This window comes from Oryctolagus cuniculus, chromosome 12 (genome assembly GCF_964237555.1).
Source record: "Oryctolagus cuniculus chromosome 12, mOryCun1.1, whole genome shotgun sequence".
Lineage (NCBI taxonomy): Eukaryota > Metazoa > Chordata > Mammalia > Lagomorpha > Leporidae > Oryctolagus > Oryctolagus cuniculus.
In genome coordinates this window covers 113,061,635-113,089,492 of record NC_091443.1, presented here as the reverse complement: position 1 = coordinate 113,089,492, position 27,858 = coordinate 113,061,635, and the positions used below count along the sequence as shown (strand labels likewise).

Here is a 27,858-nt window from a genome sequence, read left to right as displayed (position 1 = left end):
AAAGGATCTTCCGGGTTCCTTCTGCGCATGTGCCTCCCCGCCCACTCCCGCCATCTTCCGCAAGGAAATTCCTCTGGTTTCTTAAGCTGCTCGGCGGTTCTGGGGCTATATCCTGTGTGGCTGGAGGTGGGTGTGAGAGTGAAACGGGAGCCCCCGCAGGCCCTAATGGGAGGTTTATGGGAGGAGAAACGTCAGGGGGCGTTTCAGGCGGCGGTACCTGACCGACGGCGGTGGGATTCACAGGTGGGGCGCTCTGGGAGAGGCCCCTGGGGCGCCGCTGTCGGCGATTGTTTTGTCTGGAGAGTGCCGACGGGAGGTCGGGTGCGCTCTTCCAGAAGTGCGGAAACGCCGGAAAGCGGTGTTCGGTGGGGATGGGGATGGGGATGGGCGGGAAGGCTGGCCGGCGGCGAGAGTGCGCGTTCCAGCTTTGCCGCTGCGTGTGCATTTCTAAGGCGGGCACGATAGTGTCAGTGACCTGTCCCCCGCATACTCCCAGAGAGACTTGTGTGCTGCATGCCGGGTCTCATCATGTGGTAGTGGTGTCTGGGAAGTTTCTGGTGCTTGGTGTAGCCTGCCTGGCGCCCCTCGTTTGAGTTTATAGACGTTTCGGCCATACCTGTTTTCCAGGGACAGTAAGTCCCAAGGGGGAGAGTGGAGTACTGGATGTTGGTCCCGTTTTATTCGGAATCAAGGAGATGTGACAGAGTTAGCTCACTCCGTACGTAGAAGACCACCCCTGAACACTCGCTTGCTTCAGAGCAGAGGCAGAAGAGCCCCACAGGAAGGTGGAGATCCTAGCTTTTCTTGGCGCACGCAGTTATTAATCCTAGTCTCTGGAGTGCACACCATTTGGCTGATCGTAGTTCAGCCAGGATAAGACGTTGATATGGAAGGATTTGGACCAGTTTTCAGAAGGGAGAGATGAGGTTGATTAAACAGAATAGGCAAGGACCTAGGAAATGTGACTTAGCGAAGGGGTGTTGTGGAGCGGAGGGATGCCCTGTCACACCTGAGAGGATCTCTCTACTGTGTTTAACACACTTCCGTTCATTCAGCCTTCCCTCATTGTGTCCAGAACCTGGGTTTTCTCAAACCTAGTCTGCCACGAAATTTGGCTTCTTGAGGTACACTACTAATGTTCTCTTTCCTGACTGTTCTCCTGGTAATTCAAGAAAAGCTTGCCAGGGTCTTTTGCCTTTTGAGATGTAAAAATTTGAATTTGAGAAGATGTAAGTTGCCCAGAAGTGCATGTTTTGTAGATGCTAGGCATTCTGATTTTTTAGCTAGTGTTATGTATTTTGGTTTTGCTTTTGAGATTATTATCGTGAAACATAATTCATTTAGCGTAAATATGGCTTTATAATACCTTGCCTTAAAAATGCCTATTCCTTTTTTACTCCCAGTCACTAATTTTCTGTGGATTTCTGGCCTAAGAGGGTTAATTACAGAACTGTTTCTAAGTTAGTTTCTTTAACCAGTCCTTGAAAATCACTTGCAGGAAAATCATATGTGGCTATTTCACATTATTTGAAAGGGAACATTAGGCTGCGTCACACTTCTGATCTGAGCCATTTTTATCAGCTGTAAGTACAATGCCCTCTTAAAAGTAACAGATTTTATGTTTTAAACAGGGATTTTATTATCAGTGTTTAAGTAAACTTACAACAGTCTGCTAGTGTGTAAACAGTTGCCTGCTGTGATTCACGTGATGTCTACTAGTGCCAGCAATCTCACTGAAGTCCCCTCAGTTGACATGCATTGTGATTTTCAGTACTTGTACCTGTGGTTGTGAAGTTCACTTGCTTGTCTTTGACCTGTAATTTAAGAATTTCTCTTATTCATGTTTTTGTTGAAATATGTCTGGTGTTGGGTGATTAGATGTGCCAGTTAGCATTTGCTGTATAATGAACCAACTCAGACTACTGACCAAAGAAAGTCCGTTTTTTTTTTTTTTTTTTTTTTAATTTTTTGACAGGCAGAGTGGACAGTGAGAGAGAGAGAGAGACAGAGAGAAGGTCTTCCTTTTTGCCGTTGGTTCACCGTCCAATGGCCGCCGCGGCCAGCGCGCTGCGGCCAGTGCACCGCGCTGATCCGATAGCAGGAGCCAGGTACTTATCCTGGTCTCCCATGGTGTGCAGGGCCCAAGTACTTGGGCCATCCTCCACTGCACTCCCTGGCCACAGCAGAGAGCTGGCCTGGAAGAGGGGCAACCAGGACAGAATCCGGCGCCCCGACCGGGACTAGAACCTGGTGTGCCGGCGCCGCAAGGTGGAGGATTAGCCTAGTGAGCCACGGCGCCGGCTTTAATTGTAGCTCTCTGGATCCACGTTTTGGGTTGGGTTCAGCTGGATAGTCTCTGTGCTGTTGCAGTCTGGATCATAAATGAAGCTTTAGTCTTCTGGTGCTATGACTGAAGCTGGTTAATTTAAGATGGCTTTGCTCCTGGGTCTGGCAGTTTCTACAGATTGTTGTGCCAGCAAGGTGAACCCAGGCTTTTTCACACTATGTGTCCAAGAAGGCAGGCACCAAACATAGGTCTAATGTCTAATTGACAGAAGCAAGTCGAATAGCAAAGCTCATGTCATTGTAAGAGGCCATTATGTGAGCACTTTGGGTACAGGAAGATGTGTCATTGAGATAGTAATGGAACAGTGTACCTAAAGAAATACACATGCATATATTTCTTCCTCTATAAATGTGGAAAACAGGTTGCAGCACGCTTTTTTTTTTTTTTTTAAAGATTCGTTTATTTGAAAGGCAGAGTTACAGAGAGTCAGAGACAGAGAGAGAGATAGAGAGAGGGGTCTGCCATCCGGTGGTTCACTCCCCAGATGGCCACAATGGCCGGAGCTGTGCTGATCCTAAGCTAGGAGCCAGGAGTTTTCCTCTGGGTGCAGGGGCCCAAGGACTTGAGCCATCTTCTGTTGCTTTCCCAGGCCATAGCAGAGAGCTGGATCAGAAGTGGAGCAGCTGGGACTCAAACCAGCACCCACATAGAATTCCGGCACTGCAGGAGACGGCTTTACCCACTAGGCCACGGCACGGGTCCCAAGCAGCATGCTTTTCATAAAATTTAAGTAATATAAAAGGGGAACCGGCGCTATGGCGTGGTAAACCTTATGGGCACTGGTTTGTGTCCTGGCTGCTGCTCTTTCATCCAGCCCTCTGCTTGTGGTCTGGGAAGGCAGGGGAAGATGAGCCAAGTCTTTGGGTCCCTGCACCTGCATGGAAGACCTGGAAGAAGCTGCTGGCTCCTGACTCTAGATCAGCCTGGCTTCGGCTGTTGCAGTCACTTGGGGAGTCGACCAGTGGATGGAAGACCTTTTCCTCTGTCTCTCCCTCCATCTATTTGTAACTCTACCTCTCAAATAAAATAAGTACAGTCTTAGTGAAAAAGAGTTATACAAAGGGAAGAGGTGTTGTACTGGATGCAGTCATATGGATTCCTGTATGGTATCCCTATATTAATAAAGATTGATTGTTTATACAGCCCAAGTATATTTCTTTAACACTAATTTTAGTGAATAGTGTTTCTTCCTTTGTTTTAAATTCTTCATTTATTTCTTTGGGGGATAGAAATTGTTGCTAATCAGTAGGCAATAGATGTTTCCATCTACCCAAGAATTATATGTGTAATTTTTTATCAAGTAGTGGACCTTTGTATATCTCCAGTGGGGTGTTTTTGCCTTAGTTTGAGATATAAAAGACTTATCCCACAGGGAGGCTTTTATTTTGTCTTTTGCAGCTTATGAATAGAGTTTTGGGAAGGAGAGTCTTGAACCACACCATATCACTTCTCTCATGATTATGCTCCATTCATCTCTCCCAGCTGTGCTTCCAGAATTTTCCATGTGTTTCCAAGAACAACGAAAAATGTACAAGTCCCTGGTGAGTTGTTTGGCTGCATATCATTTACTTTATTTTACATTGTTACTGTGAGAGCTTTTTAGGGCCTATGCTTTAAAATGAAAATGTTGAAATAAGTAAAATTCAGCTTCAGGGAACTGGACATAAACAAGATAAAGTTGACACATAGATATAGACAGGTTATAAGACCTTAGTGTCTTTTAAGTTATTTGGAAATTTGTCTCTGGTCTCTCTGATGCTGTGGCTGAAGGATAGTCACACATGTTGCATGACTTAGTGGATCCTGAGAGGACAGCATAACAAATTCTCATGAAGACTTGCTGGTACCAAAGTCTTAAACACCGTCTTCACTGCTCACATAGATGATGGAGTGGGAAGTTTTTCTCTATTTTTTTTTTAAAGATTTATTTATTTATTTGAAAGTTAGAGTTACATAGAGAGAGGAGAGGCAGAGAGAGAGGTCTTCCATCCACTGGTTCATTCTCCAGTTGGCTGCAATGGCCGGAGCTGTGCCGATCCAAAGCCAGGAGCTAGGAGCTTCTTTCCAGTCTCTCACACGGGTGCAGGTGCCCAAGGACTTATGCCAGCATAAGGCCCAGGTGGAACTTCTTATCCAAAAGCCTGAGCCCAGAACAAGGAGGGTATTTCCTTATGTATGGTTTTAGCCTTTTTATCTCCCTTATATGGTTACATGGGTACATTTGATTGGATATTCTAATGTTACATGATGGCCACAATACTGCACAGCATGCAACCTAGTTACTGATGATTTTTTTTTTTTTCACATACATACTAAGCCATATGCTGTTTGGCAAGGATTAACACTATTCCTCTATATTAGCAAGCAGAACCTGAAGTGGTTACATGTAAGCAGATAGTAACCATAGTTGAATCATTCTTAGACACATAGTAACAATCCCATTTTAGTCCCAGATTCTTCTGACCTTGGGAAGGCTTCTACTACAAATTTAATCATGTCAGTTAGAAACAAGGTTAATTAAAAGGCCAAGGCCTCTACCATATCATCATTGCTGTTTCTCCCAACAACAATGGTTAAAATACCCCCAGGATAATAGCAGCTATAGAATCTCATTGGAACCTGTGTTCAGAATTTTGACTGGGATTCAGTCACATAAATAAGACTGCCCACCCTTGTTGCCATCCAGAGTTTGAGTTGGTAACATATGCCTGAAGGCTTGCACCATAAATTATTTTTTTCTTGATAAGATTTATTTATTTATTTGAAAGGCAGAGTTACAGAGAGGCAGAAGCAGAAACAGATAGAGTTCTTCCATCTGCTGATTCATTCCCCCAAATGGTTGCAATGGCCAGAACTACGCCGATCTGAAGCCAAGGACCTTGGAATTTCTTCATGCTCTCCCACAAAGTTGCAGGGACCCAAGGACTTGGACCATCTTCCACTGCTTTCCCAGGCTGTAGCAGAGAATTGAATCAGGAGTGGAGCAGCCTAGACTGGAACTGGCACCCATACGGAATGCTGGCACTGCAAACGCTGCCTTTATCTGATATATCATCTTGTAAGCATAGACTGTCCATTTGCCTCAAAGTCCCAAAGCTTTAAAAGACATTCCAGTGGCTAAATGATAAAGTCGTAGGATCTGGGCAAAGGGCAGATTTTTCTTTGGGAAACATTAATCCTTTGCTATGCAGGTTGTGATCTATAGGCTGAGCTTCTTGGATCTCTGGGTCTGTAATTTCTATTACATTAGTCAAATATTTATTTTTTATTTAAAGATTTCCAGGCCGCACTGAAATCTGTAGCTTCACGTATATGATACCACTTGATAACAGATCACGGAATCTCTAGTTTTTTAACTGAGATCTTATATTGAGGCCCCTTCCTCTACTTTGTCTATGTCCTGAACAGGATGAGAATAAATAGAAACAGCTATTTTTTTCACTTTTATTTTTTTTGACTTTGAATGTAACCTTCAGGTCTTCAGAATTTAACAGTATTAAAGTGAAAGTGTTCATCTGTTGAGGCCCCCCCGGACCCTCACAATGGCAGTTTTGTCCTTCCTTTTCCATGTGACTGCTGAAAGGTCTGGGATTTTCCATCATCACAGATCAATGGGCGCTTCACTGAGGATGGAGAACATTCCTGATGAGGCCTGGATTCTGCATCCTGGTAGCCCCCAACCCATTGTTCTCTCTGACCATTTGTCTTTCTTTTTTTGAGAAATGTCTAGATCATATGCCCATTTCTTAACTATTTGGTTTTTGTGTTGTTGAGGTGTTTTTATTTTTAGTTCCTTATATATTCTGAACTGTAATTCCTTTTCCAGATGAATAGTTTGCAACTATTTTTTTCCCTATCTGTGTGCTGTCACTTTACTATTTTGGTAGTGTCCTTTGCTGTTAGAGAAACTTTTTAAGTGTAATCTAATCTCATTTATCTATTGTTACTGTTGCTTGTGCTTTTTGGGTCATATCCAAGAAATAGTTAACATTGTTGACATCTTAAAGTGTTGCTGCTGGGGCTGGCACTGTGGCGTAGCAGGTTAAAGCTGCAGCCTACAGTGCCGGCATCCCATATGGGCGCCGGTTCGAGTCCCAGCTGCTCCTTTTGCGATCCAGCTCTCTGCTATGGCCTGGGAAGGCAGTAGAAGATGGCCTAAGTCCTTGGGCCCCTGCACCCACATGGGAGACTGGGAAGAAGCTCCTGGCTCCTGGCTTTGGATCAGCTCAGCTCTGGCCGTCACGGTCATTTGGGGAGTGAACCAGTGGATAGAAGATTGATCTCTCTGTTTCTCTTTCTTTCTCTGGCTCTACCTCTCTTTGTAACTCTTTCAAATAAATAAAATAAAAATCTAAAAAAAAAAAAAATAAGGTGTTGCTGCTGTGTTTTCTTTTAGTAGTTTATTTCAGGTCTTACGTTTAGATCTTTGATCTGTTTTGAGTTTTTTTTAAAATAGATTCCTAAGTAAAGGGTCAAGGTTTAAGGTTCTGCATATGATTATCCTGTTTTCCTCACACTGTTTCTTTTCATTTTCTCATTAACCTCTTTGCATTCTAATCTTGGTGTAGTTTTTTTTTTTTTTTTTTTTTTTAGATTGATTTTACTTGTTTTGAAAGGCAGAGTTAGAGAGAAGAGAGAGTTCTTCCATCTGCTAGTCCGCTTCCCAAAGGGCTGCAACAGCTGGGGCTTGGCTAGGCCGAAGTCAGGAGCTCCATCTGGGTTTTCCGTGTGGGTACAGGACTTAGGTCGACCCAAGGACTTAGGTCAACCTCTGCTGCTTTCCCAGCCACATCAGCAGGGAGCTGGATCGGAAGTGGAGCAGCTAAGGCTTGAACTGGCACCTATATGGGATGCCAGCTCTGCAGGCCGTGGCTCTAACCCACTGTGCCACAGTGCCGTTCCCCATTTATTTTCTTTCTGCAGTGTGTTTTTTTGACGTCCTTATGGAAAACCAGTTGGCTATAGATGTGTGGATTCATTCTGGGCTCTATTCTGTTTCATTGGTCTTTCTGTTCTTTAAAGTCAGTTCCATGCTGCTTTTGTTAAAATAATTATATACTGTATGTTGAAATCAGATATTGTGATGCCTTCGTCTCTGTTGTTATCCAAGATTGCTTTGGCAATCTGGGTTCTTTGTGCTTCCATATGAACTTTAGGATGTTTTTTCTGTGAGGAATGTCATGATTATTTTGATGTGGAATTCACTGAATCTGTAAATCATTTGGGGGATATGGACATTTTAACAATGTTATTACAATCCATTAATATTGGAGGTGTTTTCTTGTCTTGGAGAGTTGAAGTTTCTTCATTATTTTATAATTTCCCTTACAGATCTCTTTTACAAACTTGGTTAAAGTTATTCCAATGTAATTTTTTACTATTTTGACTGGGATTGTTTTTAGCTAGTTCATTTTGTACCTTGTCACTTTACTGAATTTATCAATTCCAGTACTCTTTAATGGAATCTTTAGGGTTTTCTTTTTTTTCTATTAATTTTTTTTTTTTTTTTTTGACAGGCAGAGTGGACAGTGAGAGAGAGAGACAGAGAGAAAGGTCTTCCTTTTGCTGTTGGTTCACCCTCCAATGGCTGCCGCGGCCGGCGTGCTGCGGCCGGCGCACCGCGCTGATCCAATGGCAGGAGCCAGGAGCCAGGTGCTTTTTCCTGGTCTCCCATGGGGTGCAGGGCCCAAGCACCTGGGCCATCCTCCACTGCACTCCCTGGCCACAGCAGAGGGCTGGCCTGGAAGAGGGGCAACCGGGACAGAATCCGGTGCCCCGACCAGGACTAGAACCCGGTGTGCCGGCGCCCCTAGGCGGACGATTAGCCTAGTGAGCCGCGGCGCTGGCCTTAGGGTTTTCTTTATACAGAATAATGTCATCTGCAAACAAGGATATTGTGACTCCATACATTCCTTTTATTTCTTTCTCTTGTAATGACTGTGGCTAAAACTTCTATTACTATATTGAATAAGAGCAGTGAGAGTGGATATCCTTATCTGGTTCCAGATCTTAGAGGAGATTCTTTTAGCTCTTCCCTATTCATGTGATGTGGGCTGTGGATTTGCTGTATATAGTGTTTATTGTAATGAATTATGTTCCTCCTGTAACTCATTTGTTCAGGATTGTTTTGATAAGTGGGTATTGAATTTTATCAAATGCAAATCTGCATCTGTTTAAATAATCATATGATTTTTATCTTTCATTCATTGCATTCCTGGATTAAATCTCTTTTGATTATAATGAACTTTTTGATGTTACTAGATTTGATTTGCTAGTATTTTGTTGAGAATCTTTGCATCTGTGTTCATCAAGGATATTAATCTATAAGTTGTTGTATCCATGTCTGATTTTGGAATTAGGCTAATGTTGGCCTTATAGAATGTGTTTGGTAGGGTTCTCTCCTTTTTTAACATCTTGGAATATTTTGAGAAGAATTGGTGTTAGTCCTTCCTTGGATGTCTATAGAATTCAGTAAGGCTTATCTGGTCTTGGGCTTTCTCTGTTGGAAGCAGTTTTAATAGTGGTTCAGTATCATTCGTCATTGGCCCATTCATGTGTTCTGTGTCTTTTGGTAAGTTATGTATATTTAAAAATTTATTATCTCTTCTAGATTTTCCAGTGTTCTGGCATATTATTATTCATAATATTCCCTATTTTTTGTGTGTGTTTCTGTAATATCTTCCTTTTCATCTCTGATTTTAGTTATTTGAGTCTTTATTTTCTTCTTGGTTAGTGTAGTGAAGGATTTATTGATGTTATCTTTTTTAAAAACAGTTCATTCATATTCATATTGAGCTTTTACTTTCTGTATCATTTATTTCTATTCTGAGTTTTGTAATTTCTTTCCTTCTGTTAACTTTGGGTTTGGTTTATTTGTGTTTTGAGATGCATTGTTATGTTATTTGTTATCTTCCTGTTTTTCAGTGTAGCTGCTTGCTGTTATGAACATCTGTTTTAGTACTTCTTTTACTGTGTTCCATAGTTTTGGTATGTTGTACTTTCATTTTCACTTTAAAGAATTTTTAAATTTTGCTCTTGATTTTTTCAGTGATGCCCTTCTTTATTCCTTCACAAGCATATTGTTCAATTACCATGTATTAATATAATTTCTAGAGTTTCTTTGTTGATTTCCAATTTTATTACATTATGGTCAGAAGAGATGTATGGTACAATTTTAGTTTTTTTGAATTTATTGAGACTGACCTAACATATAACCTATTCTAGAGAATGTTCAGTGTGGTAACGAAAAGAATGTATCCTACAGCTGTTGAATGTTCTGTGTCAGGTCAGTTTGATCTATAATATAGTATCAAGATAATTATTTTTGTTGTCTGGATGATCTTTCTACTGATGAAAGTAGGGTGAAGTCTTCCAATGTTACTGTATTGGAGCTTATGTCTCCCTTTATGTCTAACTTTTGTGTTATAAAATTTATCTGGCATTTAATAAATTGATAATCGCTGTATAATGTTGAATTGGTCCCTTGATCATTACATAGTGACCTGTTTTTTTTTCTTTTTACAATTTAAAAAATTTTTTTTTAAGATTTATTTATTTGACAAGCAGAGTTACAGAGAGACAGAGAGAGAGAGAGTGTGATGTCTTCTATCCAATGGTTCACTCCGCAAATGGCTGCAGTGGCCAGAGCTGGGCCAGTCCAAAGCTAGGAGCCAGGAGCTTTTTCCTGGTCTCCATGGGGTATAGGGGCTCAAGGACTTGGGCCGTCTTCTACTGCTTTCCCAGGCCATAGCAGAGAGCTAGATTGAAAGCGGAGCAGCCAGGACTTGAACCAGCATCCGTATGGGATGCTGGCACTGCAGGCAGCAGCTTCACTTGCTACGCCATAGTGCTATCCCCAATGTTTTCTTTTCAACAAAGCAGCTCTTCATTTCACTAATCTTTGATATTATTTTTAAAATTTTAATTATGTTTATTCCTAAATTTTTATTATTTATTTCCTTCTAATTTGGGATTTGGTTTGTTCTTGTTTTTCTAGGTCCTTGAGTTGTAGTTTCAGGTTGTTTATGTATTTTTTATTTTTAAAGATTTATTTGTCTATTTGAAAGGCAAAGTTACAGAGAAGCAGAGGCAGAGAGAGAAAGAGAGATAGGTCTTCAACCACTTTTTCATTTCCCAGATGGCCGCAACTATTGGAGCTGAATGATCCTAAGGCAGGAGCCAGGAGCTTCTTCCAGGTCTCCCACATGGGTGCAGAGGACCAAGGACTTGGGCCATCTGTACTGCTTCTCCAGGCCGTAGCAGAGAGCTGGATCATAAATGGAGTAGCCAGGACTCGAACCAGTGCCAATATGAGATGCTGGTACTGCAGGCAGCGGCTTTCCTGCCACGACACAGTGCTAGCCCGAGGAGCATGTTTTTCAATGTCCATATATTTGTCTTATTTTCTGAAATTTCTTTTTTTGTTAATTTCATCTTCATTGTGGTCAAAAAAGATACATAATATTATTTGCTTGTATTTTTTTTTTTTTTTTTTGACAGGCAGAGTTATACAGTGACAGAGAGAGAGACAGAGAGAAAGGTCTTCCTTTTGCCGTTGGTTCAACCTCCAATGGCCGCCGCGGCTGGTGTGCTGCGGCCGGTGCATTGCGCTGATCCAAAGCCAGGAGCCAGGTGCTTCTCCTGGTCTCCCATGGTGTGCAGGGCCCAAGCACTTGGGCCATCCTCCACTGCACTCCTGGGCCACAGCAGAGACCTAGCCTGAAAGAGGGGCAACTGGGACAGAATCCGGCGCCCTGACCGGGACTAGAACCCGGTGTGCCAGCGCCACAAGGCAGAGGATTAGCCTATTGAGCCACGGTGCTGGCCTTGCTTGTATTTTAATTTGCTGAAACTTGTTTGATGACCTGCATGCTCAATCCGAGAGAACTTTCCATGTGCTGAAGAAAAAATGTGTATTTTGTAGCTGTGGAATGGATTGATCTATAGATGCCTGTTAGGCCCACTTGATCTGTAGTACAGATGAGCTGTGATATTTCTTTGTTGATCTTTTGGTCTGTTTGATCTCTCCATTAATGAAAATGGATATTAAAGTTTGCTGCTATTATTTTATTGGAGTTTTTTTTTTTTTTAAAGATTTATTTTGTTTATTTGAAAGAGTTACAGAGAGAGGTAGAGACAGAAAGAGAGGTTTTCCATGCGCTGGTTCACTCCCCAGATGGCCACAACTGCCGGAGTTGCGCCAATCCGAAGCCAAAAGCCAAGAACTTCTTCGAGGTCTCCCGTGTAAGTGCAGGTCCCAAGGATTTGGGCTATTTTCCACTGCTATCCCAGGCCATAGCAGAGAGCTGGATCAGAAGAGGAGCAGCTGGGACTAGAACTGGCACTCATATGGGATACCGGCGCTTCAGGCCAGGGCTTTAACCCGCTGGACCACAGCACCAGCCCCAGTATTGGAGCTTATATTTTCTTTTGGATCCATTAAACTGGGGATCCTAGTATTTACATTTCAGTGGTCATACCTTTGTTTTTAAATATTTATTTATTTGAAGAACAGAGTTACACAGAGCAATATGGAAGAAGACTCAAACAAAAATATTAGAAATGAGAGAGAGAGAGAGAGAGAGAGAGATTGATTGATTCCATCCTCTCTTTCAGTGCCCATGAGATGACTGCAATGGCCAGAGATGGGCTGGTCTAAAGCCAGGAGCTTCTTCCAGGTCTCCCAAAAGGACTTGGAACCATCCTCCTCTGCTTTCCTAGGCACATTAGCAGGGAGCTGGGTTAGAAGTGAAGCAACTAGTACTCAAACGTGTGCCCATACGAGATGTCAGTATTGCTGATGGCTTTACCTGTGACACCACGGTGCAAGCCCCAGTCACCCCTTTTTGTTGCATAGTTTTTTCTCTTAAGTCTGTTTTTTTCTGATTTATCTGTTTATTTCCATTTGTGTAGAACACTTTTTCTATCCTTTAATCTTCAGTCTGTGTTTCTTTACTGATGTAAGTGTGTTTCTGGTAGGCAGCAAATAGTTTGGTCTTATTTTTTTTTATTCAGTCTGTAAATTTTTAGTGGAGGATTTAGTCTGTTTATAAAGTTATCATTGATAAGTAATGATTTGATCCTGCCATTTTTCCATAAAAATTACTCATGTTTGCTTTGAATATCCTTTTTTTCTCTGTACTCTTTTTGTTCTTTTACTAGGTTTTCTATCTTCATATTCTTTTTTGATGCCCATTGCCTTTGTCTGTTTCTGTATCTAACACATCCTTAAGTATCATTTGTAAGACTACCAGGTGGTGATAAATTCTTTGAATTTGTGCTTATCATGTATGTTCTTTATTTCCTTTTTACTTATGAGTGAGTGCTACACTGGGTAAAGTATTGTGGATTGATAGTTTTTTGTTTGTTTCAGAACTTGAACTATATCTCTTTCTCTTAACCAATAGGGTTTCTGTTGAAATACCTTCTGTTAGTGTGATGGGAATTCCTTTAAAAGTGACCTGACAGGGCCGGCACAGTGGCACAGTGGGTTAAAACCCTGCCCTGAAGCTCTGGCATACATATGGGCGCTGGTTCTAGTCCTGGCTGCTCCTCTTCTGATCCGGCTCTCTGCTAATGGCCTGGGAAAGCAGTAGAAGATGACCAAGTTCTTGGGCCCCTGCACCTATGTGGGAGACGCAGAAGAAGCTCCTGGCTCCTGACTGCAGATCAGTGCAGCTCTGGCCATTGTGACCATCTGGGAGGAGTGAACCATCGGATGGAAGACCTCTCTCTCTCTCTGTCTCTGTCTCTGTAACTCTGTCTTTCAAATTAATAAACTAAATCTTAAAAAAAAAAAAAGTGACCTGACACTTTCCTCTTGCAAATTGTAGAATGATTTCTTTATGTTTTAGTGTTGAAATTAAAATTATTTGACTATAATGTGTCATGGTGAGGATCTTTTTCTGATCATGCTTATTTGGGGTTCTGTGTGCTTCCTATATTTGGATGTTCATATCTTTGTTCAAATTGATGAATTTTTCTGGTATTATTTGATCGAATAGGTTTTCTAAACCAGTCTTTTTTTAACCTGCCTTCAAGAATTCCCAAGACTTACATATTGGGTCCTTTGATGTTAGCTCAGAGAGTCTGTACTATTTTTGTTCTTTCAATTTTTTTTTTTTCTGACTGAGATGTTTTAAAAGATCCATCTTCTAGATTACATATTCTTTCTCTTCTTCTAATGTGTTGTTGAGGTTTTCCATTGTATTTGTTTTATTTGACTTACTGAGTATTTCATTTCTAATATTTTTGTTTGAGTCTTCTTCCATATCTGTTAAATTCTCATCATGTCATGTAGTAATTTCCTAATCTCATTTAACTGTTTATCTGTATTCTTTTATATCTCTGAGTAACCTCATAATCATTCTTTTTAATTGTTAGGTATTTTGTTAATCTCTGTATCATCATAGTTTCATAGTAATGCATTATGCTGTTCCTTTTGGGGACTCATAGTGCCTTGCTTATTCACATTTATTGTGTTTCTGCATTGATTTTTTTTTTTTTTTTTGGACAGGCAGAGTTAGACAGTGAGAGAGAGAGAGACAGAGAGAAAAGTCTTCCTTCCATTGGTTCACTCCCCTAATGGCTGCTCTGACCGGCGCTGCGCTGATCTGAAGCCAGGAGCCGGGTACTTCCTCCTGGTCTCCCATGCAGATGCAGAGACCCAAGTACTTGGGCCATCCTCCACTGCCCTTCCGGGCCACAGCAGAGAGCTGGACTAGAAGAGGAGCCACAGGGACTAGTACCTGGCACCCCAACCTGGACTAGAACCTGGGGTGCTGGTGCCGCAGGTAGAGGATTAACCTAGTGAGCCACAGCGCCGGCCTTCTACATTGATTTTTGTGCTTCTGGGAGAGCTGTCATTTTTAGAGGATGGTTTTTGTTGATGTAAGATTTTTCTTGGAGATGTTGCCTCTGTCTGAATTTTGGTTTGATAGAGTGCTTTAACTAGTTCTGCTTGATTTTTTAGTATAGCTTACCTGTGTCTTTATTTTCTCTAGTTGATAGTGGCCATATCAGAAATCTGGGCTGTCTTTGTGGCTCCCTTTGGTCACTGAGATGTCTGCTACACAAGTCCCTAGCCATTTTCTGAAGGAGGGACTGGTGTGAAGAGCTTGGAAGCAGGGCCTGCTGGTGCTATATGTATGCTTGGCACAGAGATTCCCAGCAGTATCCAGGTCAGGAGCTGGAGTTGTGAGATCTGTGCTGGCTTCAGGAGCTGGATGGTCTTAGGGACTCCTAATGACTACCCGGTTTCGGAGTTCCACGAGTTGCATTAACACTGGATAGAGGAGGCACACAGAGATACTGTCTGAGAGAATGGCTGAATCTTCGAGAGTGACTGAAAAAGCAGTCTTGTACCACTGTCTGAGATGTTTGTTGAGGTGGCTTGGGTCTAGAAATCTTGGGCCCAAGCAACCTGTGAGCAGCAGCACAAAAAATCTGACAGCTTCTGTTGGAAAGGCTAGAGCCCTGATCCTCACACTGGGCCTAGAAAGAGCACAGAAACTAGGCCTAAGACCTCAGCAGGCAGGAACAAAGTGTTGCTTTAGGCAAGGCACACAGAGCCCCTTTCCAAATCCTCACAAGCAGTGTATCTAGGGTAGGCAGGGCATATCAGACATAAGTGAGAGCCCCAAGGTCATGTGCTGTGTGGGGCCAGAAAGATCCTGTCACTTTTCATAGCGGGGGCAGGAGTCCAGCTTGACACTTGTAATGAGTATGGTACAACACCTGTGGCTACCGTCAGTGGGGGTAAGGGAATTGGAGCAGACTGGTGTGGATTTTATTCCCCTAACCTTACACATGCCAGTGGGTGCAGGCTGATTCACTGTTGAAAGTGATTGCATGGTTCCAGGGATCTTCACCTACCAAGATATACACACTGTCCAGAGCACTGGTAACTTCACTATTGCAAACTCAGTCGCTACTGCAACATCCCTAGTGTGCAGAGAGCACTGAACCTCTGTAGTTAAAACTCAGTGGATGCACAGGAACCTGAGTCTTCCGATGTACATAGGTTCCAACTTCAATCTGCAGTGCTTCAGTGGTTGGAGTAAAGGAGGCAGTGAGAGGGGTGTTCCCTGATTCTGAGAGGTAAGCCTCCTTGCTTGCAGAGTCCTTGGGGCTGGCTGTCCCAGCTGTTCTGGTCCCATTATGTGCTGAGGTAGAGCATTATGTTGGGTATTATTCTGGGATTGCCACTGCTGTTGGGCCCCGCTGGGCCTGTGGGGCTCAGTCTGCCTTGCTTGAATGCTAGATGTCCTTGGGGGATTCCTAGGAAGAGGATAGGCAAGACTCCTAACACAGTATGGGTTGTGACAGTGGCTGCCCTCTCAAGATAGCACCTTACTGCAAAAGCCCTTGCTGTGAGGGCTAGGGGAGGAGGCAATGTGAGTTCCTGTTCTGGAGCAAAGTGTCTGGGTTCTCCAGGGAGCTCTCCTTATGAAGCCACTGGTCTGTGGTGACAGGATTCCTCTCTAGGAAGGATTGCTCATGTAAAGAATTCACACAGATGAACTTTGCTGATGGTCTCTCGTTCTTTTTTTCCCCTGCAACAGGGAATCAGGGGCCAGGACTTCAGACACTGCTGGTTTGGCTCTGCTCTTCTCTCAGTGCTGCTAGTCCTGCCATCAGTGTCCTCACTGTTCTCTCACTGTGTTCAAGCTCTCTTCCTTGGACTGTCATCTCTGAAATTAGCTGCTTTGCATTTTCTTGGAGGAGAAAGAGGCAAATACTGGGCTTCTGTATACAGCCGTCTTGACTCCCTTTCCAGATCTGGTGGTGATGAATTCCCTATTAATGCTTATCTTGTAAAGTCTTTATTTCTTCTTTTATGAAAGATAGCTTTTCTGGGTATAGTAGTCTTAGTTGGCAGTTTGCTTTTTTTTTTTTTTTCATAACTTGAAATAAGATTTATTTTGTTGGAAAGGCAGTTACAGAGAGAGAGGGAGAAAGAGACCGAGACAGAGTTATCTTCCATCCAGTGCTTCACTCCACAAATGGCTGCAATAGCTGGGGCTGGGCCAGGCTGAAGGTAAGAGACTGGAACTCCATCCAGGTCTCCCACATGGTTGGCAGGGTCCCAAGTATTTGGGTATTCTGCTGCTTTCCTAGAAGCATTAGCAGAGAACTGGGTCAGATTTGGAGCAGTGGGACTCAAATCAGTGTTCGTGTTGGTTGCTAGCATAGCAGGCAGCAGTTGAATCTGTTGCATCACAGTGCCAGACCTTGAAATAGATAATTTTTTTCCCCTCCTGGATTTTTATTGAGAAATCTGTTGGTCTAATGTTTCATTTATATGTGACTGGACAACTTTCTGTTACAGTTTTTTTTTTTTTTTTAAAGATTTATTTATTAGAAAGTATGAGTTACACAGAGAGAGGGAGAGGCAGAGAGAGAAAGAGAGGTCTTCCATCCATTGGTTCACTCCCCAATTGGCTGCAACAGCCAGAGCTGTGCCGATCCAAAGCCAGGAGCCAGGAGCTTCTTCCAGGTCTGCCATGTGGGCACAGGGGTCCAAGGACTTGGGCCATCTCCCATTGCTTTTCCAAGCCATAGCAGAGAGCTGGGTCAGAAGAGGAGCAGCCGGGACTCGTACTGGCACCCACATAGGATGCCACTACTGTAGGCAGCAGCTTACCTGTTGTGCTGCAGCACTGACATGTCTTACTTTTTTATACTGTTTGTGTCCCTGTGTTGGTGTTCACATCAGATCAATCTATTTGTCACTTATTTTTTAATCTTATTTATTCGAAAGGCATAGAGAGAAAGAGAGATAGGTATCATCCACTGGTCACTCTTCAAGTGCCAGCAGCTCATGCCAGGAACTGAGAGCTCATTCCAGCCACATGGATGGCAGGAATTTGAGCCATCATTGCTGCCTCCCATGATATGCATTTGCAAGACATTGGAATCAGGAGTTAAGTCAGGACTTGGAACTCAGGCACTCCAATATTGGATGTAGACATTCCAAGCAACATGTTAACTGATGTACCAACTACTCACCCTCTGTCACTTTTAAAGTGTAGCTTTGATGGGCCAGCGCCGTGGCTCACTAGGCTAATCCTCCACCTGCAGCGCAGGCACACCAGGTTCTAGTCCCGGTCGGGGCACCGGATTCTGTCCCGGTTGCCCCTCTTCCAGGCCAGCTCTCTGCTATGGCCCGAGAGTGCAGTGGAGGATGGCCCAAGTCCTTGGGCCCTGCACCTGCATGGGAGACCAGGAGAAGCACCTGGCTCCTGGCTTCGGATCAGTGCGGTGTACTGGCTACAGCGTGCCGGCCGCAGTGGCCATTGGAGGGTGAACCAATGGTAAAGGAAGACCTTTCTCTGTCTCTCTCTTCCTCAAAGTCCACTCTGCCTTGAAAAAAAAAAAAAAAAAGTGTAGCTTTGGTAAAAATCTTCATCGTGAAGATACATCTTAAGGTATCACTTTGGTAAGCTGTTTTGGCTTTATTTCCAGTTGAATGCTGTAATATATTTTCCTTGTATCTTTCATTGTAGTCAATGGCAGTATCAATAGGGGCATGTGATTCTCTTCATAATATTTCTACAGATGTGTGTCTCGGTGGTAGCCTGTAAGGTTAGGATACAGAGATTCCTGCCCTCGTGGGTTGTGGAAGTGCCAGCTGGAGTACCAGAGGGGTTGTGTCAAAGGGGTATTTTGAGTTCTCTGAGTGATAGAGTCATAGTTAAGGTTGCTTGATGACTTTGCTGAATTCTAGGAGGGATATACAGTTCCCAGCAGCGCCTCCTCCCGTTCTCTGTGCATTGTCTTTTGATTGACTACCATAACCTTCAAGCAATTATTCTCTCCATGTTATACTGTCTGGAGTTGAGGGAGGGAAGGAATGAGTGGCCCAGTTGCCAGCAATGCCACAATCCTAGGTCATGCCCACAGTTCATAGCCTCCCAAGATCACTGCACAGGAGTAAGACTATGGTCTTCATTTTATTGAGCTTCCGACTCCAGAGGTGAACTTGTTGCCTAAGGTTGAAGCACAAGTGGTGTGGCCACTGTGTAAGTCCAGTTAGTGAGGTTCTGTAATCTCCACTTGACATGGAGCAAGACTAGAGGCTCTATCCACAGGCATTGGCCTTCAATTACCTGCTGTTAGGGCCTTGTTGTTTTTAGTAACCCTGCACTGAATTGCAAGATGTGGTTTTGTGGTCACATTGGTACCCTGCTCTTTAGTGGATGGATTCTTGCTCCTTGCTCTTTGGGCAGGGTGGTGAAGGCAGTTTCCCTTGCCTGCCTAGGCTGACACTAAGCCAGGCTCACCTGAGTCCCACAGGCAAATAGACACCAGGTGTGTGTGAGGTTGGCCGTGATACAGGCCAAAATACAAATCCATCATACCAAGGTGCAGTTATTTACTGATACCAGAGTAGATCTAGAGGCATCATCTGCTCACACTGGCCTGGGGATAGAATCTTACTTGCTCTCATTGCAGCAGGAATGACACTGGCTTCTAGGGAAGCTTCTGAGCTCACATTCCTGCCCCCGCTCCACTGTGGTTAAAATGTTATTCTTTGCTGTGTGCCTAAGGTTGAGGATGGGATGGTAGAGGCAGTTCGTTGGCTGCCACCCAGGCTGACTCTAAGCTGCATAATTTAACTGCAGTAGTTTTAGGATTGCAACACTATGCCTGACCAAGACTGGCAGTCATGTCGACTGAAGCAGTTTTGCCCACCTGGGTGTGGGTCTCTGGCTAATGCTAGAACACATTTCGAGGCTCCAGCTGTTAGCATTTGCCTAGGAATACTGGCTGTGGGACTCCATCTGACTCTAGGCATGTTGCTGAACTTTGAGGTGAAGCCCTTGGCCACCTTACTCCCAACAACTGGAGTCTTGTTCTGTTGTCTCCCAGAGGTTCAGAGATGGGGTGCAAGGGATCAGTCAGGCAGTAATGGCCTTGGGTAGGAGACATGGGGGACTGTCTAGCACTGGGTTTCACCAAGGCAGGCATGTTACTGTTCTTTAAGTCCAAGGTCTAGGTCTCGGTCTAATCAACTTTTCCTCCATCAAGTGGGATTCATGGCATCTCTTTTTCATGTTGTGCTACTTGGAGCTGAGAGAGGAGTAATGTCGACAACTCTTTTTTTCCTGCCTATTCAAATGTGTTTTTCTCATTATTGTTCTAAAAGTAAGTGCTGTGATCTCTCACTTGGCTTCTTTTGTGCCAGTGAAGTTGGTTTGGTATGTGAATAGTTGTTGAAATTGTTTCTTTGTGAAGATGTTTGCTGAAGCATGTTACTCAATTGCCATATTGCTTTACCCTCCCTTCTGTATTTTCTTCCATTCTGGCTTGCAAATTTGCTTTTGTCATGAGTTCCATACTTCATTTACAGTCTTTAACAAATGAAGTGACCATTAAATGAGATATACTACTATCATTCTGTTTCCCGTCTTATCTTTCTTAAAGGTTTAAGTCTGTGATGTGCACATTATATGGTTTATTTTTTTCTTTTTTCCTTTTTTCTTTTGACAGGCAGAGTGGACAGTGAGAGAGAGAGAGACAGAGAGAAAGGTCTTCCTTTTGTCATTGGTTCACCCTCCAATGGCTGCCGTGGCCGGCACGCTGCAGCCGGTGCACCGTGCTAATCCGAAGCCAGGAGCCAGGTGCTTCTCCTGGTCTCCCATGGGGTGCAGGGCCCAAGCACCTGGGCCATCCTCCACTGCACTCCCTGGCCACAGCAGAGAGCTGGCCTAGAAGAGGGGCAACCGGGACAGAATCCGGTGCCCCGACCGGGACTAGAACCCGGAGTGCCGGTGCCGCAAGGCGGAGGATTAGCCTATTGAGCCACGGCACCAGCCCATTATATGGTTTAACAAGTTACATTTATTTTACCTAGTTACAGTTGTCATATTTGGGTAACAGTATCTAAGCAACATTGTTAATAAATATTTAGTCATTTTTTACTAATTTAGACATTTAGTGTTTATGCTAAGTTATTTACTGTATCTTAATGCTTTGGAATTTAGCAGTTCGCTGTCCTTGCACTGCTTGTTATTATTGTCAGTGGTGTTTTGTTTTGTCCAGATACTGATCGTTTTACCAGTTAGGTTGGCAGCAAATACTTATTCCTGGTTCATATTATCTCTCTGTCAAGGTTCAGGTGAACATTTTTTCTTTTTGCATTACCAAAAGTCCTAGGTAGGATCATTTCCATTTTGAACATTGTTGGTCTTCATGTCTGAGGGAAAACATGGTGTTATGTGTGTGACCATTACAGCTTCTGCTTAGATTTGACATGTGTCAGTTCCATGTTAAGGAAAAACTGCCCTGAATCTTCTTCTGTTGGTGGTCTTTAAGTGGGTTCATATTTTAAAGCATATATTCTCAGTTATAGATGATTATTGGTGTTTTTCTCATAGAGGTATAAATTTATAATATATTAAAAGACTTCTTAATACTGAATTTTTCCTTATTCCTAGAGCAACTTCTTTTTTTTTTTAAAGATTTATTTATTTGAAAGAGCTACAGAGAGAGGTAGAGACAGAGAGGTCTTCCATCCGCTGGTTGACTCCCCAGATGGATGCAATGGTTGGAGCTGCAGCGATCCAAAGCCAAGAGCCAAGAGCTTCTTCCAGGTCTCCCACGTTGGGTACAGGGGCCAAGGACTTTGCCATCTTCTTACTGCTTTCCCAGGCCATAGCAGAGAGCTGTATCAGAAGAGGAGCAGCCAGGACTAGAACCAGCACTCTTATGGGATGCCGGCTCTTCAGGGCAGGGCTTTAACTCACTGTGCCACAGAGCCAGACCCTCTAGAGTAACTTTTAAAGTTTCTTTTCAGTTGTCATGGTTTATTTTTCTTTGTCTCTTTGTGCTCCCTTTAATCTCTTAGCTTCTCTTTGAGCCATTTTATTTACTCTGATCACTTTGATTAGTCTTGAAATTATGCTGCTTAGCAAATCTTTATCTTCTTCTCATATCACTTTCCTGAACACAGGTCTTGTATCTGGTTGCCAGGTGGATGTCTCTACATGTGCATATTTGGTCCCAAGAATTTCAAACATGATTTGACCAAATTCTATCTCATCATATTCTGCCCATCATATTTTTGTCCTTTTATCCATTTCCAGTTGACAGCATTGATATCTACCTATCTGCTTATTCAGACAGCCTGGATTTAGTACTCCCCTGGGGCCAGTGCTGTAGCATGGCTGTAAAGCCTCTGCCTGCGATGCTGGCATCCCACATGGGCACCGGTTCAAGACTCGGCTGCTCCACTTCTGATCCAGCTCTCTGACATGGCCTGGGAAAGCAGTAAAAGAGAGCCCAAATCTTTGGGCCCCTGTACCCATGTGGGAGACCCAGAAGAAGCTCCTGGCTCCTGACTTCAGATTAGCTTAGCTCCAGCTATTGCAGCCATGTGAGGACTGAATCAGTGGATGAAGATCTCTCTCTCTTTCTCCCTCTCTCTCTCTCTGTCTTTGCCTCTGCATCTGCTTCTGCTTCTCTGTAACTCTTCTTTTCAAATAAATAAATAAATCTTCAAAAAAAAAAATACTCCCCTTGTCCTATGCAGAGTAAATTGCTACCATACTATGATGCTGCTATCCTTTTCTCCCTATTATGATTAATTTGCTATTTTGTATTATTGCTGTACATCCTGATGTAGGTGGTCATGTCTCACCTTGTTTCTTTTCTTTTCTCTCTCTTGTAAGCCCTTCCCCACTATTTTTTCAGGAATTACTGTTTTTTTTTTTTTTTCCCCAAAGATTCATTTATTTGAAAGTCAGCTCTACACAGAGAGGAGAAGCAGAGAGAGAGAGAGAGAGAGAGAGAGGTGTCTTCCATCTGTTGGTTCACTCCCCAGATGGCCACAATGGCCAGAGCTGTGCCAATCTGAAGCCAGGAGCTTCCAGTCTTCCACATGGATGTAAGGGCCCAAGTTCTTGGCCCATCTTCTGCTTTCCCAGGCCATAGCAGAGAGCTGGATTAGAAGTGGAGCAGCCAGGTCTTGAACCAGCACCCATATGGGATGCTGGCACTGCAGGCGGCAGCTTTAACCACTATGCCACAGCGCCGGCCCCAAGAGATTACTGTTAAAACGCAAATCTGATCAAGTATTTAAATGTGGAATTACTAGGTAATCAGTTCTTTGGACTCGTTATTACCTCTCTCTCTCTCTCTCTTCAGTCTATCTAGGAAACACTCATCTAGACATAATGCTGTTTGTATTTACATTGATGTAGCTTATTTCTTGTACTTCCATGACAGTAGTTTTGTTATCTCATAATTACGAGCACACATTCTTGTAGAAGATCTAAATATCTTTGCCATTTCCATGAAACACAACCTTATAGTACTTCTTAATTTGTTACCTTGATTTATATTTAACTTGTGCTCTAAGTTCTTCTAACATGTTAGTCCAGGTATATATTTATACTTACTACCTTCATACTAGATCATAATCTCCTTGGAGGAGGAGAATTTTTATCTTGCTTTTATCCCTGGCAACAAAGACATTTCTATATCTCTAATGGAAATGTTATGATATTTTTAATCATTAATTAATTAGTACAGAGCCAATGTTTCTTCTGTGACCTTTCTTAACAACATATACAAGATACAAAACAAACATCATCTTATATTAGGTATATATAAGATACACACAAGAGTGAACTGTGAGGTTTCATGTTCTTGTGAATCCCAGGGATAATGAGTTTAGGAGAAATGTGCCATTTCAGGGGTTGGTGTCATTTGAGGATGTGACTGTTAACTTCACCTGGGAAGAGTGGCAAGATCTGGATGATACTCAAAAAGCCCTCTACAGGGATGTGATGCTAGAGACCTACAGCTGCTTGATGTCTTTGGGTGAGTAAAAATCTCAGTATTCCCAGGAGCAACACTGTTCTTAGTAAATATATGAATGCTTATAAGCTTTAATGCTGTTTAGGTATGTAATTCCAGGCACTAAAGAATTTTAACATTCACTCCTTTCCAGTAAAAAGTGTCACTGGTTCCTACATTGCACAACCCTAGAAACCATAATATTTTCATTCTTCGAAAGACCCAAATTAGCAGTTTGTAAAAAGTCCTACATTATTTTCTATTAACAGGGCACTGCATTCCCAAGCCTGAGATGATATTGAAGCTGGAGCAAGGGGAAGAGCCATGGCTGGTAGAAAACTCAAACGAGAGACTCTCAGGTCAGTCATTGCATAATGGGCAGGAAGGATGGGAAGAGTGGAGGCCAGCAGATACTGGTCATTTTGAGTTGTTCTCAGTAATCTTTTCCACCAGGTTCCACACCTGAAGATAGCTGCTGTCACACATCACATACGTGCATTGAACAATCTCCAAGGATGGCTCTCACGTGGAAACCTACCTCTCTGCCTTTTTTTGGTTGAGTATTTTCTTTAAAAAACCTCAATCCATCTGTCATATTTAGACTTTCACTTGATCAAATACTTTTTCTAAATACTCAGTTGACCTTTCCTCCATTCTAATGGACTTTCCCCCACTTGTTTATACATTAATTCATTCAATGCTTACTAATTGTGTAGCTTATAGGTGTTCAGTTGTTGGGATAGCAGTAGTCAGACAAATATGTCTCCTTTTAAAGGGATTTTAAAATTCTTTTGAGAGAGAATAACAGCAAATTTATGTAATTGTGAGATAAGAACCACAAGGAGTGTTTTCTAGGATGAGAGACAGAGAAAGTGGGATGTGCTGTTTTAAGAAATGCCCTAGGGAAGGCAGCTATAGAGTAGTTCTTTACTTTGCGCTACCTTGGTTTTGAGATGACTGTTTTCTAAGTTTGAAGGATAGGTGGATATAGTTAACAGTAGAAGGTGTACATCTCTATTGGAGATGCAACTTTGAAATACTGGTTTCAGACTAATAGTAAAAATAAAATCCATGTATTTACGAAAAAGTTATTTGTGGAACTAATGGGGAAGTAGATCAAAGTATGAGCTTTGTATAACTAGATATCAGAAATTAGTGAAGCTAGGTAGATTCAGCATAGGCAGATTTTTACTCTGATTTCCTGTTAACAGGGCAGTGCATTCCCAAACCTGAGGTGATCTCCAACTTGGAGCCAGAAGTAGAGACATGGTTGGGAGAATCCCCAGGCCAGAGCCTCCCAGGTAAGTCTTCATACTGGGTAGGGAGGCCAGAAAGAGCAGAACACAAGAACTGGCCATGTTGAGCTATTTCAAATATCTTTTTCCTGAGTTTCCAGAAGTCCTTGACATGGGAGGAGGACAAGGAAGAGATCCTGACTCTCAAACCCAAGTGAACCAAGGAATCATGTTGAAGGGCTCAAATTTCTGTCTCAGCAGTTTGATGTTATCATTTTCCCCTTTTCTTTGTAGAAAACTATTCCTAAAACAGCAAAAAAAAAAAAAAAAAAAAAAAAAGAGGACTTTATAAAAGCCTCCATTTTCTGTGTAACTAAGGAGAAACTGAATGTCCATGGAACAGAAACATTAAGAAATGAATTGTCAAGGAAGTGCTTACATGTAAGGAAAGGCTATGAGAATGTCAGGACTGTTGATCTCTAAAGGAGCCAGAAAGACTTTTCATATATGATGGTCACATCCTGGGTTGTGAAACCAATTTTTAGACTGGCTGTGATTGTTTGTCCAGGTTGGTTGAAAACAGATTCTTCCTGTTCCTGTTATGTTTCTGATAAGCAGAGGTTACTGTTTTAAATTAGGAATTTGGAAGGTGTCTTCATCCAGGATGGGGAGTGATTTTTTATTTGTAAGCCACCATAGATGCTCACAGCCATTCCTGTTTCCATCATCAAAGCTAGAGAATCAGAAAAACACCATAAAAGACCGATAAATAAGAAAATATAGAAAAACAACAGTTAAAATATAGGGTATGTGAAAAGCATGTACCTTAAAATTATAGTTAGGAAACTACATTTAGGTGTTAGGTGAATATTTTGACTGTTTCCTACAATATTAAAAAAAACTTAAGAAGAGAAAAACATAATTAAGCTTTGGAAAAAAAGGCAGAAATAATTTATTTTATTAGTAGTAGGGACAAAAATCTTTAATGCTAGCATAGGAAGAAACTTTCTTTATTTGAACATTCCGTAATAAATAGTTGGATCTGACTATGGCTATAATTATTATTTTTTTCTTATTTTAGATGTCCAGAAAGTGGATGATGTAATTGACACCAGCCAGAAAAGTCAAGACAGGCACTTGTGGAAAGTTGTAATCTCTAACAGCAACTCAGCAACTGAGCAGAGAGTTGAATTAGGAAAAGCATTCAATTTGAATTCTAACTGTATTTCAGAACTGATTATAAATAATGGAAACTACATAGGATTGGAGCCTGAGGAGTTAATTATATGTCAAAATATGAATATCTATAGTGAACCTGGAGAGATGCATGCTGCAGAGAAGCCTGATGACCATAAGAGAACTGGAAATGTTTTCAGACATCTTAAGTATATTGGTAAGCATCACAGTAATCAAAATAAGCAGCAGGAGTTTGAATATAGAGGACAAGTGAAAACCTTCAACACTGCGGCAGTGTTCTTTACACCTAAGAGGGTTCATATGAGAGGAACCTCATATAAATATAATGAGTATGAGAAAGCCTGTGATACATCAGCTTTCGTCATACAAGAGATAGCTCAGGTGGAAAAGAAAGCTTTTGAATATAGTATATGTGGGAAAACCTATATAAGGCCTAAACTGACCAACCATCAAAAAGCACCCATAAGAGAGAAATCCAGTAAATGCTCTGAATATGAGAAACCCTTCATTCACAGAGCATACGTTACAAAACATCAGGGAACATACACAATGGATAAGCCATATACATCTAATGAGTTTAGAAAACCTTTCAGTCTGAAGTCAAACCTCAGTAGAAACCACGGAACTGATGTAGATGAGAAATGCAATGATTATAACAAATATATGAAATATTTCTACCAGATGTCAGACCTCATTTTACAACCTAGAACAAGAGAGAAGCCCCATAAATGTAATGAGTGTAGGAAATCTTTCTACCGCAAGTCAGACCTCACTGTACATCAGAGAACTCACACAGGAGAGAAGCCCTATGAATGTAATGAATGTAGCAAAAGCTTTTGCCAGAAGTCGAACCTCAGTAGTCATCAACGAACTCACACAGGAGAAAAACCCTATGAATGTAATGAATGTAGTAAATCTTTCTACCAGAAGTCAGACCTTATTATACATCACAGAACTCACACAGGAGAAAAGCCCTATGAATGTAATAAGTGTAGGAAATCTTTCTCCCGTAAATCAGATCTCACTGTTCATCAGAGAACTCACACAGGCGAGAAACCCTATGAATGTAATGGATGTGGGAAATCATTCAACCAGAAGTCAAACCTTATCAGGCATCAGAGAACCCACACAGGCGAGAAGCCCTACGAATGCAACAAATGTGAGAAATCTTTCTACCAAAAGTCAAACCTTATTTTACATCAGAAAACTCACACAGGTGAAAAACCTTATGAATGTAATGAATGTAGGAAGTCTTTCTATCAAAAGTCAGACCTCACTGTCCATCGGAGAACTCACACAGGAGAGAAGCCCTATGAATGTAACGAATGTAGCAAAACCTTCTGTCGGAAGTCCTACCTCAGCAGTCATATGAGAATTCACACAGGAGAGAAACCTCATGAATGTAGTGAGTGTAGGAAATCTTTCTCCCGTAAGTCAGACCTCACTGTCCATCAGAGAACTCACACAGGAGAGAAACCCTATGAATGTAGTGAGTGTAGAAAAACCTTTTGCCAGAAATCACACCTCAGTATGCATCAGAGAACTCACACAAGATAGAAATCCTAAGAATGTAAATATAATAGGAAGTGTTTCAGCCGGAAGGCTTGAGAGACCTCAACAGGCTTGAGAGACCTCACTTAAGAAAACCTATTGCATAAACAACACCTCACTAGACTTCAGAGAGTGCTGGGAAGACATCTTGTCTGGCAACAGTTGCTATAGTTTACAAAACCCAGGGTTGTTGTTATTTTTTAGCCAATTTTTATTGGGCACCATGTAACAAAGTACTGCCAAGGAGTAATGGACATTATATCCAAGCCTGGGAGAAGAAAGAAGACCATGTGGTCCACTGATTTCTCATGCCCTGTGTGACTAATCTGTATATGAATGCCAGGGTGCCTTGCTGACCATATATGGTTAAAGGCCATTGTGAGTAAAGACAGAAGGAATGGCTTGTGGTAGAGATATACCCCATCTTTATTTTTTCTGTGCTTTACACCATATAGAAATAAATATTCTGTTGAGCCATTGTATTTGTGATGTGTTTGCATTATAACACACACAGTCCATTGTGCTTAATCCATTTATTGAAGAATCCACATAATGAATGATACCTGGGAGAAGTTTATAGCCTTTCTATATAAGAAAATTCCCGCAGGAAAGAAACCTGTGTTGTTAATTTTCAAGCCCAAATTGGGTGATCAGTGTGGTAAGATTGATAGAAATTTTGAGTAGAAACAGAAAGATACAAATTTTCATTTTGTTTTCAAGCAGGGC

The 27,858-nt window shown here is 42.2% G+C and overlaps 1 protein-coding gene across 4 annotated transcripts; it reads left to right on the top strand.

Moving 5' to 3' along the window:
* On the top strand, positions 1 to 27,614 carry LOC100346587 (zinc finger protein 717). Of its 4 annotated transcripts, XM_051828855.2 has the most exons (8): positions 69 to 126; positions 1,499 to 1,583; positions 3,746 to 3,888; positions 23,047 to 23,173; positions 23,419 to 23,508; positions 23,603 to 23,704; positions 24,361 to 24,450; positions 25,466 to 27,614. In XM_051828855.2, exons 3-8 carry the CDS (start codon positions 3,802 to 3,804, stop codon positions 27,136 to 27,138), a joined length of 2,169 nt encoding a protein of 722 aa, XP_051684815.1. In that variant the 5' UTR covers positions 69 to 126; positions 1,499 to 1,583; positions 3,746 to 3,801; the 3' UTR covers positions 27,139 to 27,614. The 4 variants fall into 4 exon arrangements, with proteins under 4 accessions (XP_069910887.1, XP_069910889.1, XP_069910888.1 ...); XM_070054786.1 differs by lacking the exon at positions 1,499 to 1,583 and having other exon boundaries at positions 1 to 126; XM_070054787.1 differs by lacking the exon at positions 1,499 to 1,583 and having other exon boundaries at positions 38 to 126; positions 3,830 to 3,888.
* The last annotated feature ends 244 nt before the right edge of the window (positions 27,615 to 27,858 follow it).

Excerpts from the sequence above, each read along its gene's own strand:
- LOC100346587 (XM_070054786.1), top strand. The coding sequence starts at position 3,802 with ATGATTATGCTCCATTCATCTCTCCCAGCTGTGCTTCCAGAATTTTCC. Across the intron at positions 3,889-23,046 it reads GAAAAATGTACAAGTCCCTG|GGGTTGGTGTCATTTGAGGA; the intron begins GTGAGTTGTTTG and ends GTGCCATTTCAG. Across the intron at positions 23,509-23,602 it reads CTCAAACGAGAGACTCTCAG|GTTCCACACCTGAAGATAGC; the intron begins GTCAGTCATTGC and ends CTTTTCCACCAG.